The sequence below is a fragment of the Sebastes fasciatus genome, chromosome 2, assembly GCF_043250625.1.
Source record: "Sebastes fasciatus isolate fSebFas1 chromosome 2, fSebFas1.pri, whole genome shotgun sequence".
Taxonomy (NCBI): Eukaryota; Metazoa; Chordata; class Actinopteri; order Perciformes; family Sebastidae; genus Sebastes; species Sebastes fasciatus.
In genome coordinates, this window is record NC_133796.1 from 28,671,870 (window position 1) to 28,697,509 (window position 25,640).

At 37.9% G+C, this 25,640-nt stretch overlaps 2 protein-coding genes across 8 annotated transcripts; one reads left to right on the top strand and one right to left on the bottom strand.

The window, feature by feature from the left end:
• The first annotated feature begins 8,027 nt into the window (after positions 1-8,027).
• Positions 8,028-18,147, top strand: btbd10b (BTB (POZ) domain containing 10b). 7 transcript variants are annotated; one of them, XM_074617266.1, is made up of 9 exons: positions 8,038-8,152; positions 8,542-8,716; positions 11,735-11,931; positions 12,438-12,753; positions 12,934-13,036; positions 15,140-15,260; positions 15,921-16,118; positions 16,215-16,325; positions 17,106-18,147. In XM_074617266.1, the coding sequence occupies exons 2-9, from the start codon at positions 8,589-8,591 to the stop codon at positions 17,450-17,452; spliced, it is 1,521 nt and encodes a 506-aa protein (XP_074473367.1). In that variant the 5' UTR covers positions 8,038-8,152; positions 8,542-8,588; the 3' UTR covers positions 17,453-18,147. The 7 variants fall into 7 exon arrangements, with proteins under 7 accessions (XP_074473409.1, XP_074473367.1, XP_074473357.1 ...); XM_074617256.1 differs by having other exon boundaries at positions 8,095-8,227; XM_074617277.1 differs by having other exon boundaries at positions 8,095-8,227; positions 11,738-11,931.
• Positions 18,148-19,473: 1,326 nt separating this feature from the next.
• Positions 19,474-24,808, bottom strand: bmal1b (basic helix-loop-helix ARNT like 1b). The gene is given in 10 exon segments (XM_074625297.1): positions 19,474-20,149; positions 20,391-20,497; positions 20,688-20,934; positions 21,041-21,181; positions 21,435-21,552; positions 21,722-21,840; positions 23,207-23,278; positions 23,364-23,524; positions 23,605-23,667; positions 24,663-24,808. Coding segments are annotated over 10 exon segments (1,329 nt in total). The 3' UTR covers positions 19,474-19,994.
• Between the last annotated feature and the right edge of the window lie 832 nt (positions 24,809-25,640).

Sequence of the window (25,640 nt, forward strand, 5' to 3'; positions counted from 1 at the left end):
TGCTGGTAATTCATTTAATACATTTCCAGGAAAAGAATACAAAGTTAATTGATATGCTGATAAATAGATACTAATTAGCAAATAACTTAATTGAAATTTCTTAAAAAACTCCCTGAATCATTACATCAGCTACCAGGTTACATTTGTGTGGACAATAAGTCACACAATGGTGAGATTTGAGCCTGATCAGAAGTGTCTTCTATTAGTTTTGGTTTTCCACCTCCGATGAAGAGCAGCCACTTCTCAAGCCTGAGGGCCCTATTTTAATATTGATATGCTATTTTAGCATATCAATATTAAATCATGTTTATAATAAAGTAATATTTGAGGTAAATATTGGGGTAATTTGGCAGTAATTCCCAAAAAATTTCAAATAGGTTACTTGCTAATTATCACCTAATTACCATGAAATTTGCAGACCTGTGAAATGAAGTGTTACCAAAATATATATATATATACAGTATATATATTGCTATATAAATATTGCTATAGAACTCCGCTTCATGGAATATTCCACAGAGTTAGCATCGCACTCCTCCATCGATGCAGCAGAACCAGAGATATTGTCTTTTTATTCCATGCTGCTGCAGCTCCCTCTGGAGCCACAAAAGAAGACTTTATACAACTTTATTTACAAATGCAGTTCTACTCCCCAAGACTTGTAAACAAACTTTGACGTGTAAAATTAGTGGAGTTTCCCTTTAAAAGGAAGAAGAGAAAAAGGGGGGGTGGGGGTGGGTACATTATGTTAGAGCGTTAATTAGAGATTAATATTGTGTTGTCCTTGAGAACAATGATAGTGATGATAATGAAAAGAAACTGACCAGTTGGCTCTTTCTTTGTAGTCTGTGGACTCAATCCTTCATGTGCACAACAGTGATGAGATACTAACTACTAACTTGACACCACCACCACCTGTGCCGGGTAGTCAGATGGACATTGCAAGTGTATGTGATAGATTGATGTGAGTGTGGGTATCCACATAAGATGACACTGACAAGACTGGCACGTCCCTGCAAACCTGCTTCAAGGGAGAATAAAAGCATTTGGTTTGGCAAAGAAGCTGTTGAATAGCTCCAAGAGGACTTGGATGCACACACATCTGAAAGATTTATTGCTGCACTGGATTCTACCCCCGTCATAAGCTTGAAGCTTCATAATTATTATCCAAGCAGTGTGATTTAGATATGTATCCTATGTGTTTGTTTGGCTTCACGAGCAAAGATGGGATGATGTCGACAATCTAAATATATCCTGTTTCGTTACATGATATCTTCAAGTGAGGTGACCTCATTTCATGAAAAAAGTAAGTCCATATATAGATTTCTGGGAAAGTATTATGTGGTCCTGGTGTCCTTCAATATAAGACCTTTAAACATACAATACAGAGGCCAGAGAAATTAATCTGTCGCTCACTGGATATAAAAAAAACAAACGTGCATACATTCAGAAAACAGCTCACACACTGGATTAAAATCAATGAAACTATTCTTTATACATTTTAAAACGTATACAGAACACAATGGGTACAACCTAAATGAACAAGGTCGATATAACCATCTGAAAATCAATGAAAGAGCTGTCAAAACCCAGATACGTATATAGAGGTAGCCTATTTACAGCCAATACACTTATATATAGATCAAAGAGATGAGTCATTTTTATGTGCATTACTTTCTTTGTGACTTGGGGGTGACCCAAGTTAATGATTTGCGTGCAATTCTTCCCATCAATCCCTGTCAAGTCCTCTTGCACACCAGCTGCATACCATTGCTGAGATGGCTCACATTGTGACCGCATGAGGTAATGAGAACAACTCGCTCGAGTATACTACACATGTACGAAATATCTAGCCTAGTTGAAACCACAGGTGGTGCTGAGTGCTGTTTACGTGCACGATGGAGAGAGCTGATAAAGACACAGGTCAGCATCAGCTATATGCATCAGCTATATGCCCCTATACATGTGCTCCACCCTTTTGGGGCAGTTGTGGCTCAGAGGGTAGAGCAGGTTGTCCACTAATCGGAAGGTCGGTGGTTCGATCCCCGGCTACTCCGGGTCACATGTCGATGTGTCCTTGAGCAAAACACTTCACCCCAAATTGTTCCCGAAGGATTAGCCAACGGTGTGTGAATGAGTATTTAGATTAGATCCTGATGGGCAAAGTTGGCACCTTACCAGCCTCTGCCATCAGTGTGTGAATGGGTGAATGCTGCCATGTAGTGTAAAGTGGTCAGAAGACTAGAAAAGTGCTGTATAAATGCAAGTCCATTTTGTTTCTCCCAGAGGAGGACCTGCCTAAGCCAGGTGTACCGGCCTGTATAACAATCTTATATGGATTTGTTGTTGATATTATTTACTTAGATAGTAAGTCTGACACTAAATTAGAATATTGACAAATGGAATAATGATATATTCTAATAGATATACAGATAGATATACTTAATTGATCACAAATTGGAAAAGTATTGTGTTACAGCAGCAGGCTTTTCAGTTAATGCACCAGAACAGTAAATAAAATGTACATATCAACACCAGAGAAATATATCTGTAGAATACACAATATAAAGAATGTTAGAATACACTATGAATATACCCGACTACTACAAATAACATAAAAAATATAATGTATAAACATAGAATAACCTACCATATACATTAGCAAAGTGTGCAAGTTACAATGCTTTGATGTTACCACTTCATGCACCATAACACAGCAATCAAAGGGCCGTCAATCAATTAAAATATTTAATTGCAATTAATCACACATTTTTTAATCTGTTCAATTGTACCTTAAAGGGAGATTTGTCAAGTATTTAATACTCTTATCAACATGGGAGTGGGCCAATATGCTTTCTTTATACAAATGTATGTATATATTTATTATTGGAAATCAATTAACAACACAAAACAATGACATATATTGTCCAGAAACCCTCACAGGTACTGCATTTAGCATAAAATATATGCTCAAATCCTAACAAGGCAAACTGCAGCCCAACAGGCAACAACAGCTGTCAGTGTGTCAGTGTGCTGACTTGACTATAACTTGCCCCAAACTGCATGTGATTATCATAAAGTGGGCATGTCTGTAAAGGGGAGACTCGTGGGTACCCACAGAACCCATTTTCATTCACATATCTCGAGGTCAGAGGTCAAGGGACCCCTTTGAAAATGGCCATGACAGTTTTTCCTTGACAAAATTTAGCGTAAATTGGAGCGTTAATTAACCTCCTTTCCGACAAGCTAGTATGACCTGGTTGGTACCAATGGATTCCTTAGTTTCTGCGGTTTCATATGATACCAGTATCTTCACTCTGGTTTTAAAAGCCTGCTTCAACTTAAAAATCACAAGTTGTGTTAATGCGTTGAAGAAATTAGTGCCGTTAAAACAATTTTTTTTAAATTTGAATTCATTATTATCGCGTTAACTTTGACAGCCCTAGTAATAACACTTGAATATAAAATGAAATGGTGAACTGCTGCATTATATTAAAAAAAAAGTGTTTAATGATTTGGGAGTTAAATCATGAATTGAAATGTAAAAATAAAATGAATGCCGCTCGAAAAAAAGAGATAATATGTACTTGAAAATGTGCATAATTGCTAAAGGACACTGTAAATCCATATTGTGCAGGGGAGCTTAATGACAGAAAGATAAAGGTCCTTCTGTGGCACCTATTCCTCCAGTCATGGCATAGCCATTCCTTTGCCATATTTAGAAAATGTCTTTCATGGTTGCCTAATGCACCTTGTGACACTGTGACAAGGTTATCCACAACCCATACATCATATAGCGACAATGCTGCTTTACACATATTTTTTTCAAATGTCAAGTCAACTGTTCTTACTGATATCATGCGTGGAAATCCTCACTCATACTGAGAGTTTATACACAGTCAAACAAGTGTGCATCATACAGCTGAAGAGAAAACACGTAGAATTTCAAATTTGGTTCCAAAAATGGTTGAATGGACTTTAATTCAATGATGTTTTGTTTTAATCAAACTGTGATTAATCAGTTCTTCTTTACTTTTGCAAGAGCTAGTAATCGACAGGTTCTACTGTACAGTGGGACTTTGTCTTTGACATAAAATGTGTAAAGTGTAGGAGAACTCTGCAGAGATTCAGTCAAAGAGCAGGTGCAGTCTCCTGAACATCCTGCACTAAATAGTCAATGCTATCTCTTCTGAGATCTTCTGTGGCTGAGAGTGACTATTAATCAGCCCCGGATTGGTCTCTTTACCTCATGGCCCAGTTGCACCTCTTCACGACCTTTAGATGCTTGCATGAAGTCAACCATAAAATAAATTGCATTGCTAATAAATTAAGCTTGACAGTCACTGCCATTTCAGAGTATATGTTTTCACTGCAGTCCCACTGCATGAGACATCATCTAATTAGAGATCAATAAAGTGTGTTTCAACTGAAGCACAAAAAGTCTCATTATTTAGCACGAAGAGTGAAAATGGAACAAGTTCAAAAACAGTATGACGATGACGAGCGGGGAGCTTCGCAGAGGTGTTGAAAGATGTGTTAGTAGTGAGTGGTGGTGGAGGTGGTGTCATGCAGACGCCTGTCCCCATCGATGCATTGGCAAAGTGACATCAACATCAACAGGGAAAATGGCTCATTGATGACCAGGGGAGGGCTACGCTGTATATAAAGGAGAGAACCTTCCTCGCACTAAAGACTGATCAACAAGTTTGACTTCTTTGCTGCACTGAGAGTACAAAAAAACAACCTGCCATACTTTTCCCTGGATATAAGGACAGAAAATCTGGTAAGAACGGCATGACAGTGGATTAATAGTTGAATATATCATTGTACAATTGGATATGATAAAAAAATTTTTTTATATTGGGAGGCAATGAAATACGTTTTTTAAATAGTATTTTACTTAATTTGTTTCAGCTACCCAACATGTTTTCATTGAGGCACTTGGAAACATTAATTCTGATCCTCTTCCTCGTCAGTTTACACATAGAGGCAAAACCACTGAGGTAAATTATGTTTTTAGTTTGTCTTAAAGACATGAAATAACATTATCATCCTCATTTCTACTTTGCTGTGAAAATAACTAATTGAGAATGAATAATGATAATGAATAATTCATTGATGATGGACTTGTTCCTTGTGGTATTTTCTATCTCTACAGAAAGAGAACCATAAGTGAGGTGCAGCTTATGCACAACGTTCGGGAACACAAACAAGTGGGAGACAGGCAGGACTGGCTGCAGGAGAAGTTAAAGGACATTATCGTTGCCAGCGCCAAACCACAACAATCAGGGAATACTAAAAATATTTTCCCAAATGATGTTCTTGGCTCTAACAGGCAGAAAAGTTGAATACAACCTATTTCTTCATCTTTTATCTCACCAAAAAGAAGCCTCATGCAAAAATGTTGCTGTCATTTTTGTATGTTTGTCTTTTTTTTATTTATTTATTTATTATTTTATTAATTTTATTTGTTTTGTTATTTTCTTTTATTAATTTTTTGCTTGTTTGTAAAATATTTAAATTATATTATAAATTATGAACTATAATTTAATTAATTTGTTTACATTCTTTTACAATTATTAGAGTCAAAATGTCAGGCCATCATATGGAAGAAAAAGTCTTCATACACACATTTTTTAAGAAGTTAAATATTACTTTAAACTCTCCTATTGTGTCAAAATTACAAATTTCGAATAAATGTTGTTTACAGTGTATTATAATGTGTAAATACGGACCAACTACTGTAAACAGTCTTACATGTACTGTATGTATTGTTTCATTTGCACATTATAGGCGTCCTCTCATGTAATTATAGGAATAATTTGTTTTTATTCCAGTCTTGATTGGCACAATCTTTTTTGTTCATACTTTGCTGGAGCATGAGTCAGATTGCCGTCGTTTTCTCTGCTCCTGATATCTATTATAAGTTTCACAATATAATTTTGTACAAAATCTCCGTCTGAAGTCCCTCACCTCACTCTTTGCTGATTATCATTTTAAAAAATCTCATCGTTGTTTATCCCGAACAATGAGCTGAACTCTTTGTTTTCATGTGTCCCTTTATGAGCTGTAACCTACAAAACTCAACAGAGATGTTTATTGAGTCTAAAAATGCTGTGGTATTTCCATTACCTTGCCTTACATTACATACAAATAACTCTATAGTTTTAGCATATTACAACATTTCATGTTTGAATTAATAAATTGAAATGGCAATAATTTCCACTGTGTGTCCTTATCTGAAGTTCTCCTTCCTTCAGCTTTAGTTTAGTTATCTGTAACATTTATTACAATTTACAACACTTTTTTTCCATAATGCTAAAACAGCCAAGGTCTAATGATGTAACAGTTGAAACAAATTGATTTAATGAATATTTCTTATGGCATATGAGATGTATTTCTCTACATTTACTAAATTGTACATTATAAAGTTTGATTTATATAAACAGAAATGACCACTAACAGTTAAATTGTCCATTTGTACATGGTATTATCTGTAGTTTGGGATTTATCCTATAATTATTATTACTGTCAATGTGTACTTAATTTTTTTTTTTAATTTAAAAATCTTTTTTTCTTTTCTTTCTTTTTAAATTTAATGTAACTTTGTTTTATGTTCTTTATCCTTTTTGCATCGGCAATGGGTGAGGGTTGAGGGAGCTTTGGGGGGGGGAAAAACAAAATATAGAAGTACAGTCATCAAGTACATTCATGCTCTATTTGTATGTTTCTGTACACCTGATGTTACTCCCAATAAATTATTACTGAAATAAATAAATACGTGTTCCATCTCATATCCTATATAGGCCTACTGTATAATGATCAACTCTTGCCTTTTCTAGTTTCCAGCTTGGTTGTTATAGATTTTTCATTTAATTGTTTATCTTAATTCCTGTGTAAATTCACCCAATCATTTGATTAATGATGCTTAAATTGTAGTGTATTATTTTAATTCTCTCTGATGGTGATTCAGCTCCCCATTCAACTTTTAAAATAAAGGGACCCACATTCTGAAATTTGTCCCATTTTACCTTTTTCACCCACTACAGTCCTTTGCATGTCTTCATATCTTTACAGGCGTCTTGCCTTCCCTACAATAAAGACGAAATACACAGGTAGTAGATTTTCTCTGAAACAAACTCTCAGCTGCTATTAGGGAGGCTGGCTATTCATCATCCACCACAATACAGAACTATTGCAATTATATCCGTCTCACTAAGCTACTTTTCCTTGTAAATGGAATAATTTATCATTTGATCCAAACCTCTTTACTCTGTTTTCCACAAGGAATAAGAACATTTGAGAATAATAATAAAAATACTTTCAACTTTATCAGTTTGTAATGTGATTGTTTAATTAGTCTAATTTATAATTGTTTTCTCTTTCCTCCATAACTTAAGCATTGCTTTCCTAACTTTGTAAAACAAAATGTGATCAGTAAATACATACATTTATTTTAATGTTCTTTATTATTAAAAGAATAAATCGTACATTAGCAACTTGGTCAAAAACCTTAAAAATGAACAGGAATTACAATTCAAGTGTAAACCTTTTTAATGCATCAACATATTAGTCAAAACTTAAACAGGAATTTAAATAACAGTATATAAAGTATATAGTATATAAACATAAAATTGAATTGAATAGATCGGTCCCATTGTAACCGATATTCGATCCAGCTATTTGATTCAGAATTGGCCCGATATCCGATCCAGTATCGGTGCAGGTGCATCCCTATTACAGATCAATTAGGACAGTTTTTATGACAGTATTTGATATTTCTAATATTTGTAAATCTGATTAAGTTACTCGGAGGGTTAGGTATTTAATTCACTGGATAATCCAAAAACACAGATTCCAATTTGGTTATTTTATTTATATGTATTGTTTCAGATGAGTTCATATGAGTTCATATGAGTTTAAGGTTTTATTTCCTCATTATGTTTATGCTTTATATGCTTTTGTATGTGTTTACATTTTTTAAATAAAGTTAGCAACAAAAAAAAAAAAAAGAAACACCGCACACACAACATCTCGCGATACTTCAACACGATTCCTTTTTAGTTCAGCAGCTAGAAACAGCTATCAGTTCTAGTTTTGTCTGCGTCATTACGTCAAGCCACTAACGGTCGTCACGTCGGACGTCAGTGTGGTGAGTGTTTTGAACGGAGCTGGCTGGTTAGCGGACAGACTGGATTACATTACAGCGGAACACTTAGACAACTAGGTAGCTATTCTTCATATTCATTACCACATCTGCCTGTAATATGACAGCCTGTATGTCCGTCCTGCTGGGTTAACTTCACTAGCCTCACAGCTGTCACACAATATCACGTTAATCACGTTGTATCGCACCGCTAGCATCGACAGCTAGTGTTAGCTAGGTATGCTAGGTATGCTAACGCAGCTAACTAGGTAACCTAGCTGCTCGCAGGCTGACTCAGTCTGAGCCTGACAGCTGTAGCTCCGGGGTCTGGTTTGGTTTGTTAGAGGAGCCGATCTGGGGAACGAACTGACCTGTTGATTTTCGCCATTAACCAGATAATGAAGGGTGAAAGATCCAGAGCAGACTCCCCCCTGTATGGGTGATGGCAGAGCGTCTGCAGTCATATGACAGTAACTCCAGTGACTCCAGTAACTCCAGTAACTCCAGTGACTCCGAAAACTGGGAGCAAAACGCAACAAGCCGACCTCGCAAACTCTGCAAGCATCCGAGGTGAGCCAGCTGAAAACCTGACAGTCAGACGTCCTGGGAACAGTTTATATGGACAGCAATTTAGTGTCACACACTGTCAGGAGACAGGACATGACTGATGCTGGATTATAGGTTAATCACACAGTTGTTACTTGTAATGTGAAATGGGATAATGTGGCATTAAGGTAAAAGAATATTGCTCAGCTATCTCAAATATATCAGATGATAAAAACATACATTATCTGTATCAGATTATTTGTCTTAATGTTGTACATGACTCCTTGTCTTGTATTAAGTGAGTGGTGTAACCTTAGTATAGAGTCAAAAAACGTTTGTGAGATTTATTTCAAAGCAACCAGTAGATATGATGAGGTCTGCAGCAAGAGAATCAGAATTGTGTTTATTGCCAGGTGTATGAGGTATACACTAGGAATTTGCTTTGGTTTTGTTGGTGCAAATAATCAGTAAAATAACAAAAGAATAGATAAAAACGTTAGAATAAAATAAGAATAACAAAAATTTGAAATTCTACCAATAATAGAGTAGGGGCAATATATATGGCAATACATACACTGAGACAAAATTAATTTGAACTGTCAAAGATTTTGCCAAACAGTTTGTACCAAGGTAACTATCCCTTTGGATATCACTGGTTGTATGAGGCCATTATGGGTAATGTTACAGAAATTAGAGATGCACCGATCCAACTTTTTCAATCCCGATATCGATACCTGGGCTTTGGGTATCGTCCAACACAAAGTACCGATCCGATACGCGTGTTTAATTAATAAGCTGTATGCCTCGCTGTGTGGAAGTGACTGGGATCATTCTTTTATGTGTTAGGCAACATCAGGCTTGACTTAAGCATTGCTTTCCTAACTTTATAAAACAAAATGTGACTAGTAGATACATACATTTATTTTAATGTTCTTTATTATTAAAAGAATAAATTGTACACTAGCAACACTGGTCAAAAACCTTCAAAATGAACAGGAATTACAATTCAAGTGTAAACCTTTTTAATGCACCAACATATTAGTCAAAACTTAAACAGGAATTTAAATTACAGTATATAATGTATAATGTATATAAACATAAAATTTAATTGAATAGATCGGCCCCATTGTAACCAATATCCGATCCAGCTATTTGAGTCAGTGTCGGCCTGTAGCGGTGTAGGTGCATCCCTAATACAGATCAATTAGGACAGTTTTTATGACAGTATTTTATATTTCTAATATTTGTAAATCTGATTAAGTTACTCGGAGGGTTGGGTATTTAATTCACTGGATTAGCCAAAAACACAGATTCTAATTTGGTTATTTTATTCATATGTATTGTTTCAGATGAGTTCATATCAGGTTGACTTTATATAGACACTAGGGATGAAATAACACAGTGGCACAGAAATCCAACCGTATTCCTTTCCAAACACTTTTTGAGTGGAAAAACTAATCTTTCAATTAAGAGCTGATAATCAGGGAATTGAGACATATGGTCTCAGTAGTGTACTGTTTAGCTATAAAATGAGAAAGTTTGCTCCGGCTAGTGGGCGGTGCTTGGTATTTCCTCAACTGATCTCAACATGGCTGCCGGGTCACAAACGTTCTCATTTTACAGCTAAACAGTACACTACAATATGTTTCTGAAAACATTTGAGGCGAGAAATAGTCATTACAGTAACAGAATATTGATTCATATTTGATCAGCGCTGCCTAGTTTGACCGTTTGGTCGGAATTCATGAGTGATCGACAGTTGCTCAGAGACGTCAGGCTCCAGCTCGGCTCTGATTGCTTGTTTTCCTCTGGTCTGTGAAATCTTGCGGATGCCATTAGGAGCACCGGAGGACACCGGATGCACATCATTTTTTTTTCAGATTACCTGTTGTACCTGTGATGTTGGGCTGGGCGATATGGAGAAAATAAAATATCACAATATTATGACCAAAACCTCAATGACGATATTGTAGGGTTGGCAATTGGTGCCTTTACAAAATATTTACACAATGAGATTTTTGATAGATAATCATCAGTAATGTGGATATAGTGACTACTTGGGTAAAGGTAAATAATAGAACAGTTACAACAGTCTGGTAAGTTCAGAAAATTACATCACTTTACTGTAATGCAGCCTTTAACACCAGGAAAACACAACACTTATTCCACATTATGATATTACAATATCCAAAATCTAAGACGATATCTAGTCTCATATCACGATATCGATATGATATCGATATATTGCCCAGCCCTCTTGTAATGATTTCTTGTGGTCGGTGGGTGGGTTTGTACTGACTGCACATTATTACCCTGCAGCCCTGCCTGTCACCTCTTCCTTTTTTCTGTCAGTAAGGAGATTTGACCTGTCGGAGACGATGTAGAAATAAGGAGTTACACAGTGCACTCTCCTATGTCTTCTGGTGCTTTTACAGTCTTTCTGCACTTGACTCTATGTGCACCTCCTTCTGTAACTGTGATTTCAAGGTTTCATTACACACTTCTTGTGTGATCTAAAGCTCAGGAGGAATCTCTGATATTCGGTTTGTGTTAAATTAGACTTCAAAGGTGATGGCAACATGGCTGCATTTTTAAGTGTGTGCGTCATACTTTTATTACAAGCCTACAGAATGTGGTAGGTCTGGTTGTTACATGCTGTATGTTTTTATGGCCTCATATGTAAGCTTGTTGAGGTGAATGTACTGTATGTTAATAATAATAATGTTTTACACTCCCTTAACTGTTGAGAATAGTTGTGTGTAACTAGATGATGAAGATAAACAGAGTGGAAACAACCCTGTTAAAGTGTAAGAGAAATCCATCCCATGTTCTGGCAGATGTGTTGTTTTTTTCATACTTGGATTTTTTGTCAAAAAGTGCACAGAAGTCATGTGCACAACATCTGTAAAGCTTTTGAGTCTGTCCACCAGGAATGGGTGTGCTTGTCTGTCATAACTTTACAGCTATGAAATAAAAGCATCCTCTGGGCTAGAGAAAGAAAGAAAGAGAGAGGAATGTAAAGTATGCTTTTGTTTTGAAAAGCAGCAGTCCGGCCCGAGCATCTCGAGTGGAGGCAGAACAGAGGAAGATGAGCATGCATGGTGCCAGTGGAGGCTGTGACCGTTCACGTGACCGCCGCCGCTCCAGCGATCGCTCCAGGGACTCCTCACACGAGAGAGAAGGCCAGCTCACCCCCTGCATTCGCAACGTCACCTCACCCACCCGCCAATACAACAGTGGTGAGTGTGCAGGGAAAGAATAGAGGGCTTATATGGATATCATGTTAGAGGTCCACATCTCCTGGCAGCTACTGTTGAACAGCTGACTGCATTTATCAACTTGCAGCCCAGACATGCTTTATAATATTTCTGCCGTTTTTGGCTGTGAATGGATCAAGTCAGCAGTAATCCACCTGTTTGTGTTAGACCAAGACAGCGTGTAGTCTGATTGTCTGGATACAAGACACATGTTCTGAGTAGGGTCCTTTTCAGTCTGGTTGTTTTAGACCAGATATTACTAGCAGTGGACCACTACTGAAACAGACGCCAAAGCTAACAAATGTGGTTGCTCAAGAATTTGTCTCATAAAGACAAAAAAACTCCAAATCAAGCTGCAAAATGATAAAAAAAAAATGTATAATGTTTAATGAAATGTTTCTGATGGGATGTTTGCTCTTTGGTTTGTGTCCCAAGTTAAAATGGAAAACGGTCCTTTGTAAGTCATTGTTCTGCCCGTCTGTGTGCAGACCGTGAACGAGATGGTTGCACATCATCGAGGCCCAGTAGCCCACGGCCTCAGAGAGTCTCTCCCAGCGGCTCCAGCAGCAGCGGGGTGTTGAGCAGTCGCAACAGCAGCCTGTCGAGTACCGAAGGCACCTTCAAGAGCTTGGGAGTTGGAGAAATGGTTTTTGTCTACGAGAATCCAAAGGAGGGAGCAGCGGGTGCCACTGTGGGAAACCGAAACATCAGGACCTCAGAAAGAATCACTCTGATTGTTGACAACACACGCTTCGTAGTAGATCCTGCCATCTTCACTGCACAACCCAATACCATGTTGGGCAGGTACAATACACTTTGACCTTCATTATTATCTGTCATTACTCATTATTGCCACAATAACTGAGTATTTTACTAATCAGCAATATATAAATTCCATATAAATGTAGGTATAAAAATGCTATAGAAATTTTGGATTTCTGTTGTCGGTGATTCTGAGAATAAACCAAATTGTCTTTCTTTCAGAATGTTTGGATCTGGAAGAGAACATAACTTCACACGGCCCAACGAGAAGGGGGAGTACGAGGTGGCAGAGGGCATTAGCTCAACAGTTTTCCGTGCAATCCTGGTCAGTCTCTCTAACATTTTCTCTGTTTATATCAATGATGGTAGACTAAAAATGATAAACACTTCACAGTATAACACAATAGATAAAGATAGTGTCAACAAAAACTAAACATTATAATCTTCATGTCGGTGGGATTTATAGCAGGGCTGTTGTATGTCGCCTGTATGACATTTAGCTAGGTGCATCTAAGAAACTGGCAACTGGTTGTATATGTTAGAACTATTACTAGACTAACTGGAAAATTTGTTTTTGCTTTGTGATACAGTGAGTGAGTGATACACTAATTACTGGAAAAGATGCTGTTGGTAACTTCTCAGGAAAGATGAGGTAGATGATGATTAGATGAGATAACTCTTTATTGTCATATTCCTCTGAAATTTGTCTTGCATCACAGACCAACTCTGTTTCACATTCATAAAGGGAAAAAACTAGGGCTGTCAAAGTTAACACGATAATAAAGCGTTTTCGCAAATTTGTTTTAACGCCACTAATTTCTTTAACGCATTAACACAACTTGTGATTTTTAGGTTGTAGCAGGCTTTTAAAACCAGAGTGAAGATACTGGTATATGAAACTAGAAACCTAAGGAATCTATCGGTACCAACCATGTCATACTAGCTTGTCGCGAAGGAGGCTAAATAACGCTCCAAACTTGTGCTAAATTTTGGCGAGGAAAAACGGGCATGGCCATTTTCAAAGGGGTCCCTTGACCTTAAAATGTCTACGAGTACCCACGAGTCTCCCCTTTACAGACATGCCCACTTTATGATAATCACATGCAGGTTTGGGACAAGTCATAGTCAAGTCAGCACACTGACACACTGACAGCTGTTGTTGCCTGTTGGGCTTGAGTTTGCCATGTTATGATGTGAGCATATTGTTTTATGCTAAATGCAGTACCTGTGAGGGTTTCTGGACAATATTTGTCATTGTTTTATGTTAATTGATTTCCAATAATAAATATATACATACATTTGCATAAAGCAGCATATTGGCCCACTCCCATGTTGATAAAAGTATTAAATACTTGACAAATCTCCCTTTAAGATACATTTTGAACAGATAAAAAATGCGCGATTAATTGTGATTAAATATTTTAATCGATTGATGCCCTAGTTAGAACTATTATTAAGTGCAAAGTTGTAGCAAAGTTAGATTTACTTGTGATTCAGTGACTGAGTAATACACTTATTACTGGAAAAAAAAGATGCTGTTGATGACTTCTCAGAAAAGATGAGGTAGATGATGATTAGATGACACGTTATTGTCAGATTCCTCTGAAATGTCTTGCATCACAGACCAACTCTGTTTCACATTCATAAAGGGGGAAAAAAAAACATGAAACTACTTCACAATATGACAAATCGCTGCAGCACATTTGTTTTAATTGCTTGACATTTAGTATCACATATACATACAACAAATGAACAGTCTTAAAGCAGATAACTCATTTTCTGGCTAACTGCATGTTACCCTCGACCTTCTGAGAGCCCATCTTGTTACAGTTTGACAGATTGAGTCATGAATGAGTTCATCAACCAGTAAAGTCTAACCTGTGGTGTGGTTGCAGTTCATCTAAAATATTGAGTTGCTAGTTCTATAGAAATACAGACTGATGAATCAAATCTCTTTTCTTCATGCAGAATGGAGAGAAGCCCCGTATGGTTGTTCTCTTGACTAGACTGTCAGAGGGCTTTTTCCGTATATATATAGTATCATCGGGTAACCAAAAGAACAACAGTTGCTGACCTCATGACAAGGTTGATTCAATCAGTCGTTCACCTTAGGACTTCCTCAGTACAGCTGACTCCCCTAACTCTCATCTGACTACCTCGCAACTTAAACACAGAGAAACACATCCCCAAATGAATTCATTGATTATTAAATCTGAAATGATCATTTCCCTCAGTGGAGCTCTAAATCTTCTATTAGATGGCAGAATGCTTTGCCAAAGTGAGATACTGTTAGTTTTTTTTTATTGAAAGCTTTAAGTCTTTACGTTTCTGCACTTGATTAATTGATGTATATTTCATATTATGAGTTAATGGATTAACACAGTGTTTGAAATGACTGCCTTCTATGGGATTTCTGTCTAATTGACAGGATTACTACAAATCTGGGCTAATCCGCTGTCCTGATGGAATTTCTATCCCTGAGTTGCGAGAGGCGTGTGACTATCTATGCATCTCCTTCGACTACAGCACCATCAAATGCAGAGACCTCAGTGAGTATTTCCTCTGGGGCACCGAAGCTGTTACTGTTAACCATTAACGGTGGCAGTTTGGGTCGACGTGAATAAGAGACACGGCAAGGCTTTTTCCCCTCTACAGCCTTACACAACACAAAACATGTCAAGCAGCAAAGAAAGCACATAATCGCAAATGTAGCAACTACTATGAATTAAACAGCCGCTAAGAGGCTAAAGTAAGCTCTTTACTGCATGACGCATTCAAAGAAATCCATGTGGCCAGATGCATTTTATGGTGTTTATTAATTGAAAAGAATTACAAACATTAACTGTACTGGATTAACTAAAGTAGATGAAGTGACGGGACGTGGCGGTCAAAAGAAAATGTCCGAGCTGGCTTTCTTTTTTCTGTCTGAATCCCGCCGCCAAGTGCACAGGTAAACAAAGTGAAAAACCCCACCCCTGTGCCAATTACCGGAAATGATAGTAACCAAAAAGAATGTGAGCAGCCTAAACAAATAATAAACAATACAGGCTGAATGTACATTTTGGTTCCTAGAACAAATGTGTTCTATTGTAGGTAGAATTTTTTTAAAGGTTTTTATTTATGACCTCTAAGGCTTTACACTCATGGTAGAGAGTCCTGAGAGCCAGTATCAATCGGTTCACATCTGGTATAATCCCCTTTGTTATCAGGTGCCCTGATGCATGAGCTGTCCAACGACGGAGCTCGGCGGCAATTTGAGTTTTACCTGGAGGAAATGGTTCTGCCCTTAATGGTGGCAAGTGCCCAGAGCGGAGAGAGGGAATGTCACATTGTAGTCCTCACTGATGATGATGTGGTTGACTGGGACGAAGAATATCCACCACAAATGGGAGAAGAGTATTCACAGAGTGAGTACACACAGAATACAGACACACACAGGTCTGTGCTTATACCAAAGACAGATATGTGATGAAGAAATGTTGTGTTGCTTCTTCTCTTTGCAGTCATCTACAGCACAAAACTGTACAGATTTTTCAAGTATATTGAGAACCGAGATGTTGCCAAATCAGTTCTAAAGGAGAGAGGATTAAAGAAGATAAGACTGGGCATTGAAGGTAAGTTGAACTCTCGAATGGTAAATAGTGATGGTTTTATGATGGTGTGTGTGTTATATGAATGGACAAAATATCTAGGAAAAGGCTTTTAATCTTTGCTTATTGGATGTTGCAGTACGTTTCTGTTGCTGCTTCACCTCACCAATTTATAGTGTAAAACTGATAGGCTAACAGAAACGAGGTGAAACGCTCTCTCTCAGTCTGTGAGAGCGAGCGGGACAGATTGAGTTTGATATCGTCGAAAGCAAGGCAAGAAGTATGGCTTGCAATGCCAAGACAATGGACTTTAGTTCTCTTTACTAATTCCCTGGTGAATTGTACATGAACATCCTGTCGGTTACTGTAGGGGTTAAAGAAATAGTTGACATGACAAAAACAGAATAACATTGCACTGTTTTAGCATTGCAGCTTGAATACAATGCTGTGCATTGGACTGGGTTTGGTGTTAATTGATTTGTATGAGCTACAGTACCGAGCTACAATCTTCTGGCAATTATTTGGCATCATTATTGCATATTAGGCTCAAAGTCAGAATGTAACATACATGTTAACAGTTGGATTTTAAAACCATTTATTGTAATAATCATTTAGCCATTTGTACTCATGTGTCAATTATGATCTGAAAAATCTACTTGGAAGTCTGGAAATTTGAGTCTGGAAAAGTATGGAATTTTGAAATGTAAAATGTGTAGAGGAACCCTGCTTTTTGTATTTTCTAGATGAACAGGACTTGTTAACAAAAACGGAGCTAATGATTTGTCCACACTGTTCCTCTGGCAGGCTACCCTACATATAAAGAGAAAGTCAAAAAACGACCAGGGGGTCGTCCAGAGGTCATTTACAACTACGTCCAGAGGCCCTTCATCCGCATGTCCTGGGAAAAGGAAGAGGGTAAAAGCCGCCATGTGGACTTCCAGTGTGTCAAGTCCAAGTCCATCACTAACCTGGCGGCAGCAGCAGCAGACATCCCCCAAGACCAGCTGGTGGTGATGCACCCTGGCCCCCAAGTGGACGAACTGGACAACCTGCCTAATCACCCACCTAGTGGGAATCACTACAGCAACAACTACAGCAACGAGCCTGATCCTGATGCACCTTCACCTGCTGTACCTTCACCTGCTGTCTGAGGACACACTTGTCCTCTTTCAAATGCCTCTGCCCCTCTCCTATTTCTCTAGTCCTTCTCCCAGCATGCTGCAGCATGGAGCGCCAGGGGCACCATAACCATATTGCCTTGACACCTCCTTTGCAGCCTTAGAGCCTCAAGAACCTGGTTGACTGTAGAAACATGAGGGACAGAAGACTGGTGAAAGGAAGAATTTGCTATTATTTTCATTTTGTTTTTTACTTGACCAAAGGAATTTATTTTTCTGTTTGGGAAAAAAAAAAAAATCTGTAAAACACTTATTATTATTAACATTATTATTTACAATGTTATTGTACCTTAATTTGATGGGTTTGGCTGAGCACTCTTGTGGTGTCACTGTTTTCTCACAGAGGTTTATTTCACTGATGATTTTGATTTTGATTCTCTTGGGTGGCCTAACTACTAAATGTGCTTTGTGGAAAATATGACTTTCTGGTCATGGAGAAAATCAGTTATCACCGCATAGTGTCATGATCTCCAGTTGAACTCCTCTCAGATGTCTTGTAATTGGGTATGTAGTCATTGGCTGGATCTGATATTTGATGTTACGCTCCTCCCACAGCCGAGATATTAAGCAGAGCACAGGCTGTTGTGGTCCGAATCTTTTTGTGCAAAGCTTGAAATTGTTGTTAAAAAAATAAAACGTAAAATCATCAAATAAAGACACCAAAATAACATTTTTGTACATTCGATCCTTAAATGTTAAACCTGCTAATAGTTTCAGTAAGATCTGTCATAGGAGCTTTCACAATTTTCTTTGTACAGTGAATGAAAGATCAAGAGATACAGCATGAATATTTTAACTGGCACTTAAATAATACAAGTAGGACTGCACAATTAATCAAAATTTGATTGAAATTGCAATATGGCCTACTGCAATTATCAAATCGCAGGAGGCGCAATAAAGGAGAAACGTGTGTCAAAATACCATTTTAAATTAAATATTGGGGTGCTACAGAGATGTCCTGACCTACACATCATATTCTACAGACTAAAACATCTGTTTGATACAGATCCCTGCAAAAATCACACCATAATCATTTTAATATGGTTTTCAATGAAAATGAGAATAATGATGTAAAAATAATCATTGCAATATCAGTCAAAGTAAACACAATTAGATATTTAGATATTTATTTCACAATCTTTCAGCCCTAAATACGAGAATAAACCAGAGAGTATTTTGTCCTTACTATAGCCGTATTATAAGTTGAACAAATCAACACTGGCTACAGCTAATGACTGCACGGGAGAATGTATGGGAGAATGTACAGAGGATCCTCACATGAAGAAATATCTTTTGACATCACTCTTTTGGTGGTGAGGAAAGTCAGTGATCAGACCTGCTGTTCCAATGAAATCACTTCCCTAACCCTTTGAACCGTCACTCTTGGGCGTCCTCGTCCTCTGTTGCAGGTGTGAATGCAGGTGAGGATGGCAGACTTGCAGGCCACATGATCTAACAATCACCACATTCAAGACTTTGACCTCCTTCAGCTTGTCCTGAAGCCCAGACCCTGCCAGTACTTCAAAAACATCCTCTTCATCCTGACCTGATGTTGTGACCTCCTGCATTGTTGAGTAGTTTTGTGCTTGGTTGCTTCTTTCCTTCTTCCCGGACCTCTTCTCCCTCTTTCAACCCACAAGGTTCTCCAGAGCTGCAGACACCTCAGATGAAACTGCCTCATCAAACACCTTCTGGCCCTCTGAGATCACAGTGGATACGTCCATCCTTTGGTGCAAGTAAGCAGACAATGTTTTTTTTAGGTTTTATGTGAAGTTATATATGTATAAGTAATCAATCAATCACTTTTCATTTTTATGCACATTTAAAGGAACAGTGTGTATCATTTAGGGGGCTCTAGGAATGGAATACAATATTCATAATTATGTTTTCTTTAGTGTATAATCACCTGAAACTGAGAATCATTGTGATCATCATTATGAGCAGGCCGATGATAACCGCTCTCAGGTCTGTCAACTGAAGGACTGCTGTGTGAATACAAGAGTGAGGAAAGAGACATGACTGTGTATCATGTCATAGCTCAATGACCTACAGTAGTCACACAGTGTCTTTGCAGATATCCTGCATCTATTCTGCACTTCTCAGCCAGCAGCCACTGAAGGAAATTTTTTATTTATGTGTTGCCATGCTAGCGGTCGGTCGGTCGGTCGGTTAGTCCACATGATGTAATATGATGACTTTTGACATGCACAAACATGCACTAGCAGCATGCGCGGCCGGCCCTGCAATGTAAACAAAGCAAGGAGAAGCTCTGATTCCAACACACACAGAGAGTGACTTCATTCTCTGCTCAGGTAGACATTACTCCTCTATATCTTTACATAGCAAATAGTTGTTTGCTGCTAAATGAATGCTCCGGATATCGTATAGAGCACCTTTAATAAAAAAGATACTACATAAAATATAACATTCTGAAACAGCAAATATAGCAATAATGTCATACAATAGGACGGTACAACATGATATTATATTCTAAGCTAGAAAAGGAGAGTGTTACTTACGGGACTACAGTATTGGTAGAGACAATGTACTCCACTTCTTTGGTCCAAGGGTTCTTAAAACTGAACCAGCGGCTCCTTGGTGTGACGAATGAGCCGTCTTTTATTTTTAACTTGTAGCACTTTGTATTGATCTTCTCTCTCATCTGCAGCACTTACAGCAGACAGGGACAAGGACAGATAATGGATGAACTGTCCACAGGTAAGATGAACTACAACACTATTTTCACCCATTGCAGCAAAGCACTGTAATTCCACCAGACTGCCATACATTAATCACTGTACTTGCACTTACTGTGCATGGACAGCAGTCCTTGTCTTTGGGAGAGCCTCCTACACTGTACATATGTGCAACAACAGTTAATCAAGTGTCGTCCCTTCTATAAGATGCATACCTTGCCTGTGACACTCTGCTAAATGACCAATATCATCTTCATGGAAGTATTCGTACAATGAAGTTCCCAGCAGCTCTTGAGGTAAATAAGCCAAAATGGCAGTGGCCCTTAAAAACAAAAAGACTATTAATCCCTTTATTGTCTTCCAATATATTTTAGAGATATTGGATAATGTGTCGATCAAGAGCATTATTATCTGAAACATGATTGATAAGAGGTGTGTACACATAAACATTAAAGCAAAATGTATTCAACTGTATTGATATGAAACCAGACTTTGTGTTAAAGATGTCTCACCTTTGATCTACAAAGACAAATGTCCCATCAATAGCATGACGTGAAACAAACTCCACGGGCTTAATGTTGACGTGTTTCTGCTCCGGCTGAGTAACGGTGGGACGATGCAACCGACCAACAGCCACCAGACAGCTCAAGCTGCATCCATCATTGTCCGGCTCATTATTTTCATCCAGATCAATCTCGGTGGGGGACAAACTTTTTAAGTAACCAGCACTGTAAATGGAGCAGAAGCCTTTACGATCTGCTGTAGATAAAGGAAACGTTATTCAGGTGTATTTTAGACTCTGATTAATCAGCAAAACACAATTTGGTTCAATGGATACACAGGGCACTGAGTAAAAGGATGCCACCATTGTTTTTCAAGCAGCTGGAGGAAAATTCTTCGTCTTCCATGTTTCGGTTTCTCTTCATCCTGCAGAAAAATGATCGTCTCATCCCAGAACCAAATCTTAAAGAACTCGGATTGAAATCTGTCCTCATGAAAAGACCATCTGAAAAACAAACAATTACAAAAGAGGTAACATTAGAGATGGCAGCCTGTAAATTACAGTGTCATTTTATTGTAGCCTACTATACGACACCAAATAAGTACACACCAGTATTTACTAGTACCAAAATGTAGGTACATGCAATACTGTCATTTGAACTTATGGTAAATGACATTTAAAGTGTTATTCCGCATTTATGTTTGCATAAATGGTAACTGAAATTAATTAAGACGCTGTTACTATTATTGTGGATTACTTTTTGCATTGGTGCGTCCCTCTTGTGGTGCGGTAACTAATGAGGACAGCTGCTCCTTGACTTTGGAAATGTCTTTAGGATGTAGGTAATCAAACAGGCTTTTGCCCATCAGGTCATTCTGGAGGAAATGCGGGAGGAGGAGTGAGGGCCATATTATACAAGCCAGTATCCACAGTATGCCATTCAGGCTCAAAATCTACATTAGTAAAGTCAAATGCCTAGCACACTGAACTGATTTAATATTATATGTATGATTTAATATGACAGAAATAATAAACAGCACCTACCTTGCTATAGTTTAGGATCTTGTATACTGATTCAGAAACAAACAATATTTTCCCTCGATCACAGTCAACAACAAACAGGAAACCATCAGCTGCCTGTGGACAGGAGGTAAGGCAGAGCACTGGAGGGAAAGATCACAGTTTATAACATTTAATTTATTTAATCTGAAAACAATTAAAGGTGCAGTGCGTAGAAATGGAGCAAATATAATTAAAAAAAGTTATGTTTATAAAATGGTCATCTGAAAAAAAATCATGTGCCTCTGTGTCCTCCGGTGCTCCTAATGGCATCTGCAAGATTTCACAGACCGGAAGAAAACAACCAATCAGAGCTGATCTGGAGTCTGCCTTCCAGCTTCCGTCTATGAGAGCCATGAGTCACTCACTCGCGATCTCCGAGATTTTCTAAAGCCTGAAAACAGAGCCATGAGGAGGTGCAGAAGTCTAGTTTTCTCTCAGAACACTTGAATTACAATATGCTGAAAGGTTATTATGGAATTGTTGCCCAATGATGCAGGAAATATTTTGCCTAATGCAGGTCTAATTGTTTGGGTTGATAATTCTACGTGGGTTCATCACTATGAGCACTATTGTCATGTGATCAGTTGTTAATCAACCCAGTCTCACGTAAGGTGTATAAATAGCACGACATTATACGGATATCTTGTGTGTTTTGAGGATGCATTTTAGACTTTCCGCGTGTCATTTGGAAAAATGCAAAAAGCAAGAAAGGCGTTGTTATTGCACACTAAATGCCTTGCACATTATTGTGGCATTCATATGCCTTTTTATGCGAACAGTCTGTGCTAGTATAAAACATATTGATTACAGCTACTTTTAATGTACACTTATTAGCCTTTTTCCAGGGAGAGAACCGCATCCTCAGACCCCATCTGCTCTGCAAACCACTCCACCAGACATCTCGGTCATGGTCCAGTGATGACTCTAAATTAACCATCAAATTTCTCTGACCATGAAAAATACATTATGTATTAGCCTCATTATGCAGCTTTCATCAGCGGTTGTGGCTGTAACTGTTCTTACAGAAGGTTTGAGCAGTAGGTGAGCACTGATATTCATTATGCACTGTGAATAGAAAAGCTAAAAACCGCTCTGCTCAGATGTCTCGTGCCGTTGTAAATGTCTAAATGTCTGTACATTTGTGGGCAAAGCAATATTGAGAGAAAATCTATTGCACTAGCATATCACAACAAAAACAGGAATGGCAATCCTACAATAAGTAAGCATTATTCATCAAGCTAGGGAAATAAGGGAGTATATACGTTTTTTGTGCTATAATCTCAACTCAAATAAAACAAATTCAAATTATGAGGTGTGCTGCAAAACGTGAGCATACAATTAGCTCTTAGTTGGCAGTGAGGTGGGTGTTGGCTTCCAAAGAGCTGTTTCTAAAGGCTTCTTGTTGTACAGCTTGATTTGCATGAATTGATAAGTAAGTAAAGCAATACACACATTTTTAATTCAGACCTAAGTGTTTTAGCTCCACGTCTGATAAGAATGCAGGTTTGAGATTACCTTCTGTGTACCGGTCTGCAGCACAACCTGCTTTTCAGAGACAGAAAGTTAATCAGCTGTTTGAATATGAATCGTCTTCAGTCAAACTGTAAAAATTAAAATTCCTCCCTTCGTAACGTCCTCATGTGTTGGACTGCCATACGCAGGACTGTGAGTTTGTCCAGTTTGTGTGGTTTACCGTTGCATGTCGGCACTAATGATGCCAGCTCCTCTATGAAGCTGTTCATCTTATCTCTGCGTCTCTTCTCTATCTGACTGTGAGTCCTCCTGCAACACAAACAGTAAAGAGATCATTTTTCTTCTTTCTTTCACACTATGGTTTATTGTGAGAAGCAGCTGTGGTCACCTTTGCATTCTTATTGCAGCCTTGCTGGTCACCACAGTCCCTGTAGAAATAATAAAGCATGTTAGACCTCACAAATAAGGTTGATATTAAACCTGCAGTAGGCAGCATGCTTTTGGCATCATTGGGCAAAAATTCAATAACAACCTTTCAGCATATTGTAATTCAAGTGTTCTGAGAGAAAACTAGACTTCTGCACCTCCTCATGGCTCTGTTTTCAGGCCTTAAAAAATCTAGCCTATGACAGAAGACTTTGGCCAATCACAGGTCATTTCAGAGAGAGAGCGTTCCTATTGAACGTTCCTATTGGCTGTGCTCCGGCTGGTGGGCGGTGCTTGGTATTTCCTCAACAGATCTCAACATGGCTGCCGGGTAACAAACTTTCTCATTTTACAGCTAAACAGTACACTACAAGATGTTTCTGAAAACATTTCATGCTAGAAATAATCATTACAGTAACAAAATATTGATTCATAAAAAGCAATATTTTAATCCACAAGTGTCAGGCCTTGGTACCAAAGTCTATAACCAAAATGTAGCTTCTTCAATTCATTTTGTGCTGACCATGTGATAGTCAAAGTCATTCTTCCAGATGCATTAGATTATGTGCCATTTAGAAGAATAAAATCCTAATAGAAACATAATAGTAGTAAATATGGTATTCTGATGTTTTAGGTAACAAAATGCTTTTATTCTCTTTGTTTAAATTGATATTATCATAAAGAAGACACAGCACAATTCAACTGATCACAATGTAAAAATCATAAAAACAAATGTAAAAATAACAGAGCTGAGATTTAAAGGCCACATGCTGTAAGACCTTCCATTTATTTGTGAGGAAGTCCATTACTGTAAGGTCAATGTTAAGAAGAAAGAAGATATATACAGTAGAAGAGTTATATCTCCTCAAGAGGTTGATATTTAATTCCAAACAATTAATAAATATTCATTCAAACATGGACATTTTGACATCTGGACTAAATAGGCCAACAGAAAGGAACCAAAAGCAACACATTTTACCAGCTGCAGGTGTAACGTGCAGAAGGAGTGTGTCTGTAGTCTTACAGGTATACAGTGGAGCTTCTTTTCCTTTTGCCAGAGAAGTTCTTGCTGGTTGTGCCGGTGGAGCTGCTGATCAGGTTGGTTGATCGTGAGGACATGAGCCTGCTCATCGTAGATGAAGCATCCATACTTTAATCTGTCAGCTCCATGTGGAGACGACTTCATAGAAGTACTGAAGGTATTACATAAAACACACTCGTCAGGTCATTATTTGAGCATGAGAGTGACATTAATATATCAAACTTAAAGCAGCATGATCAACAACAGCTTTAATAGCTGGTACTTACAGTAAATGAGATCCAGAGGATTTCATAGAGCCAGGAGCTCTTGATGCAGCTCATTTATAGTCAGCACACACTCCTGAACAAGGCAGCTAAGAATCAGATATGACATATATAAGAGGAAACTGAACTTCAATCAAGATAGGTGTGATGAGCAATCTTAACTTTGGGATTAAATAGCATGATTAAAGAGGACATGTGTGCGTTTCTTAACTGAAGATCAAAATCAGCCTCGCATGAGACATGACATATTTGGTAATAAAGAGGATCTGATGTAAGTGTCCTGTGAAAGGATCCTTGTCGAAGGTGCTGTTTTGTAGCTCAAGTAACAAGTCTGCAATTGATTGTTATATAATTAGAAACTCTTCGCTCCCTTGAAGTAGAAAATCGTTCTAAAAATAAATTTTCAGATTTGTAATAGCAGAATCCAAAAATAGAGAGATGGATCAAAGTCAGCCTGAAACTGTAAGAGTTGAACCGAGTGAGCAGATGGTAGGAGTAATCACATTATCAGAGTCAGTAATATGAGCTTTGTGTTTGCTCCGGGGATTAAAGCATCATTCTGTCCTTCCAGTTTCCAACGCAACAGCCTCATATTACTAAACGTCATAATCCCCTTTTTTATATATATATATATATATATATATTTATTTTTTATTTTTATATGCATAACATTGTTATTAGCCTGTTCTGGTTCATC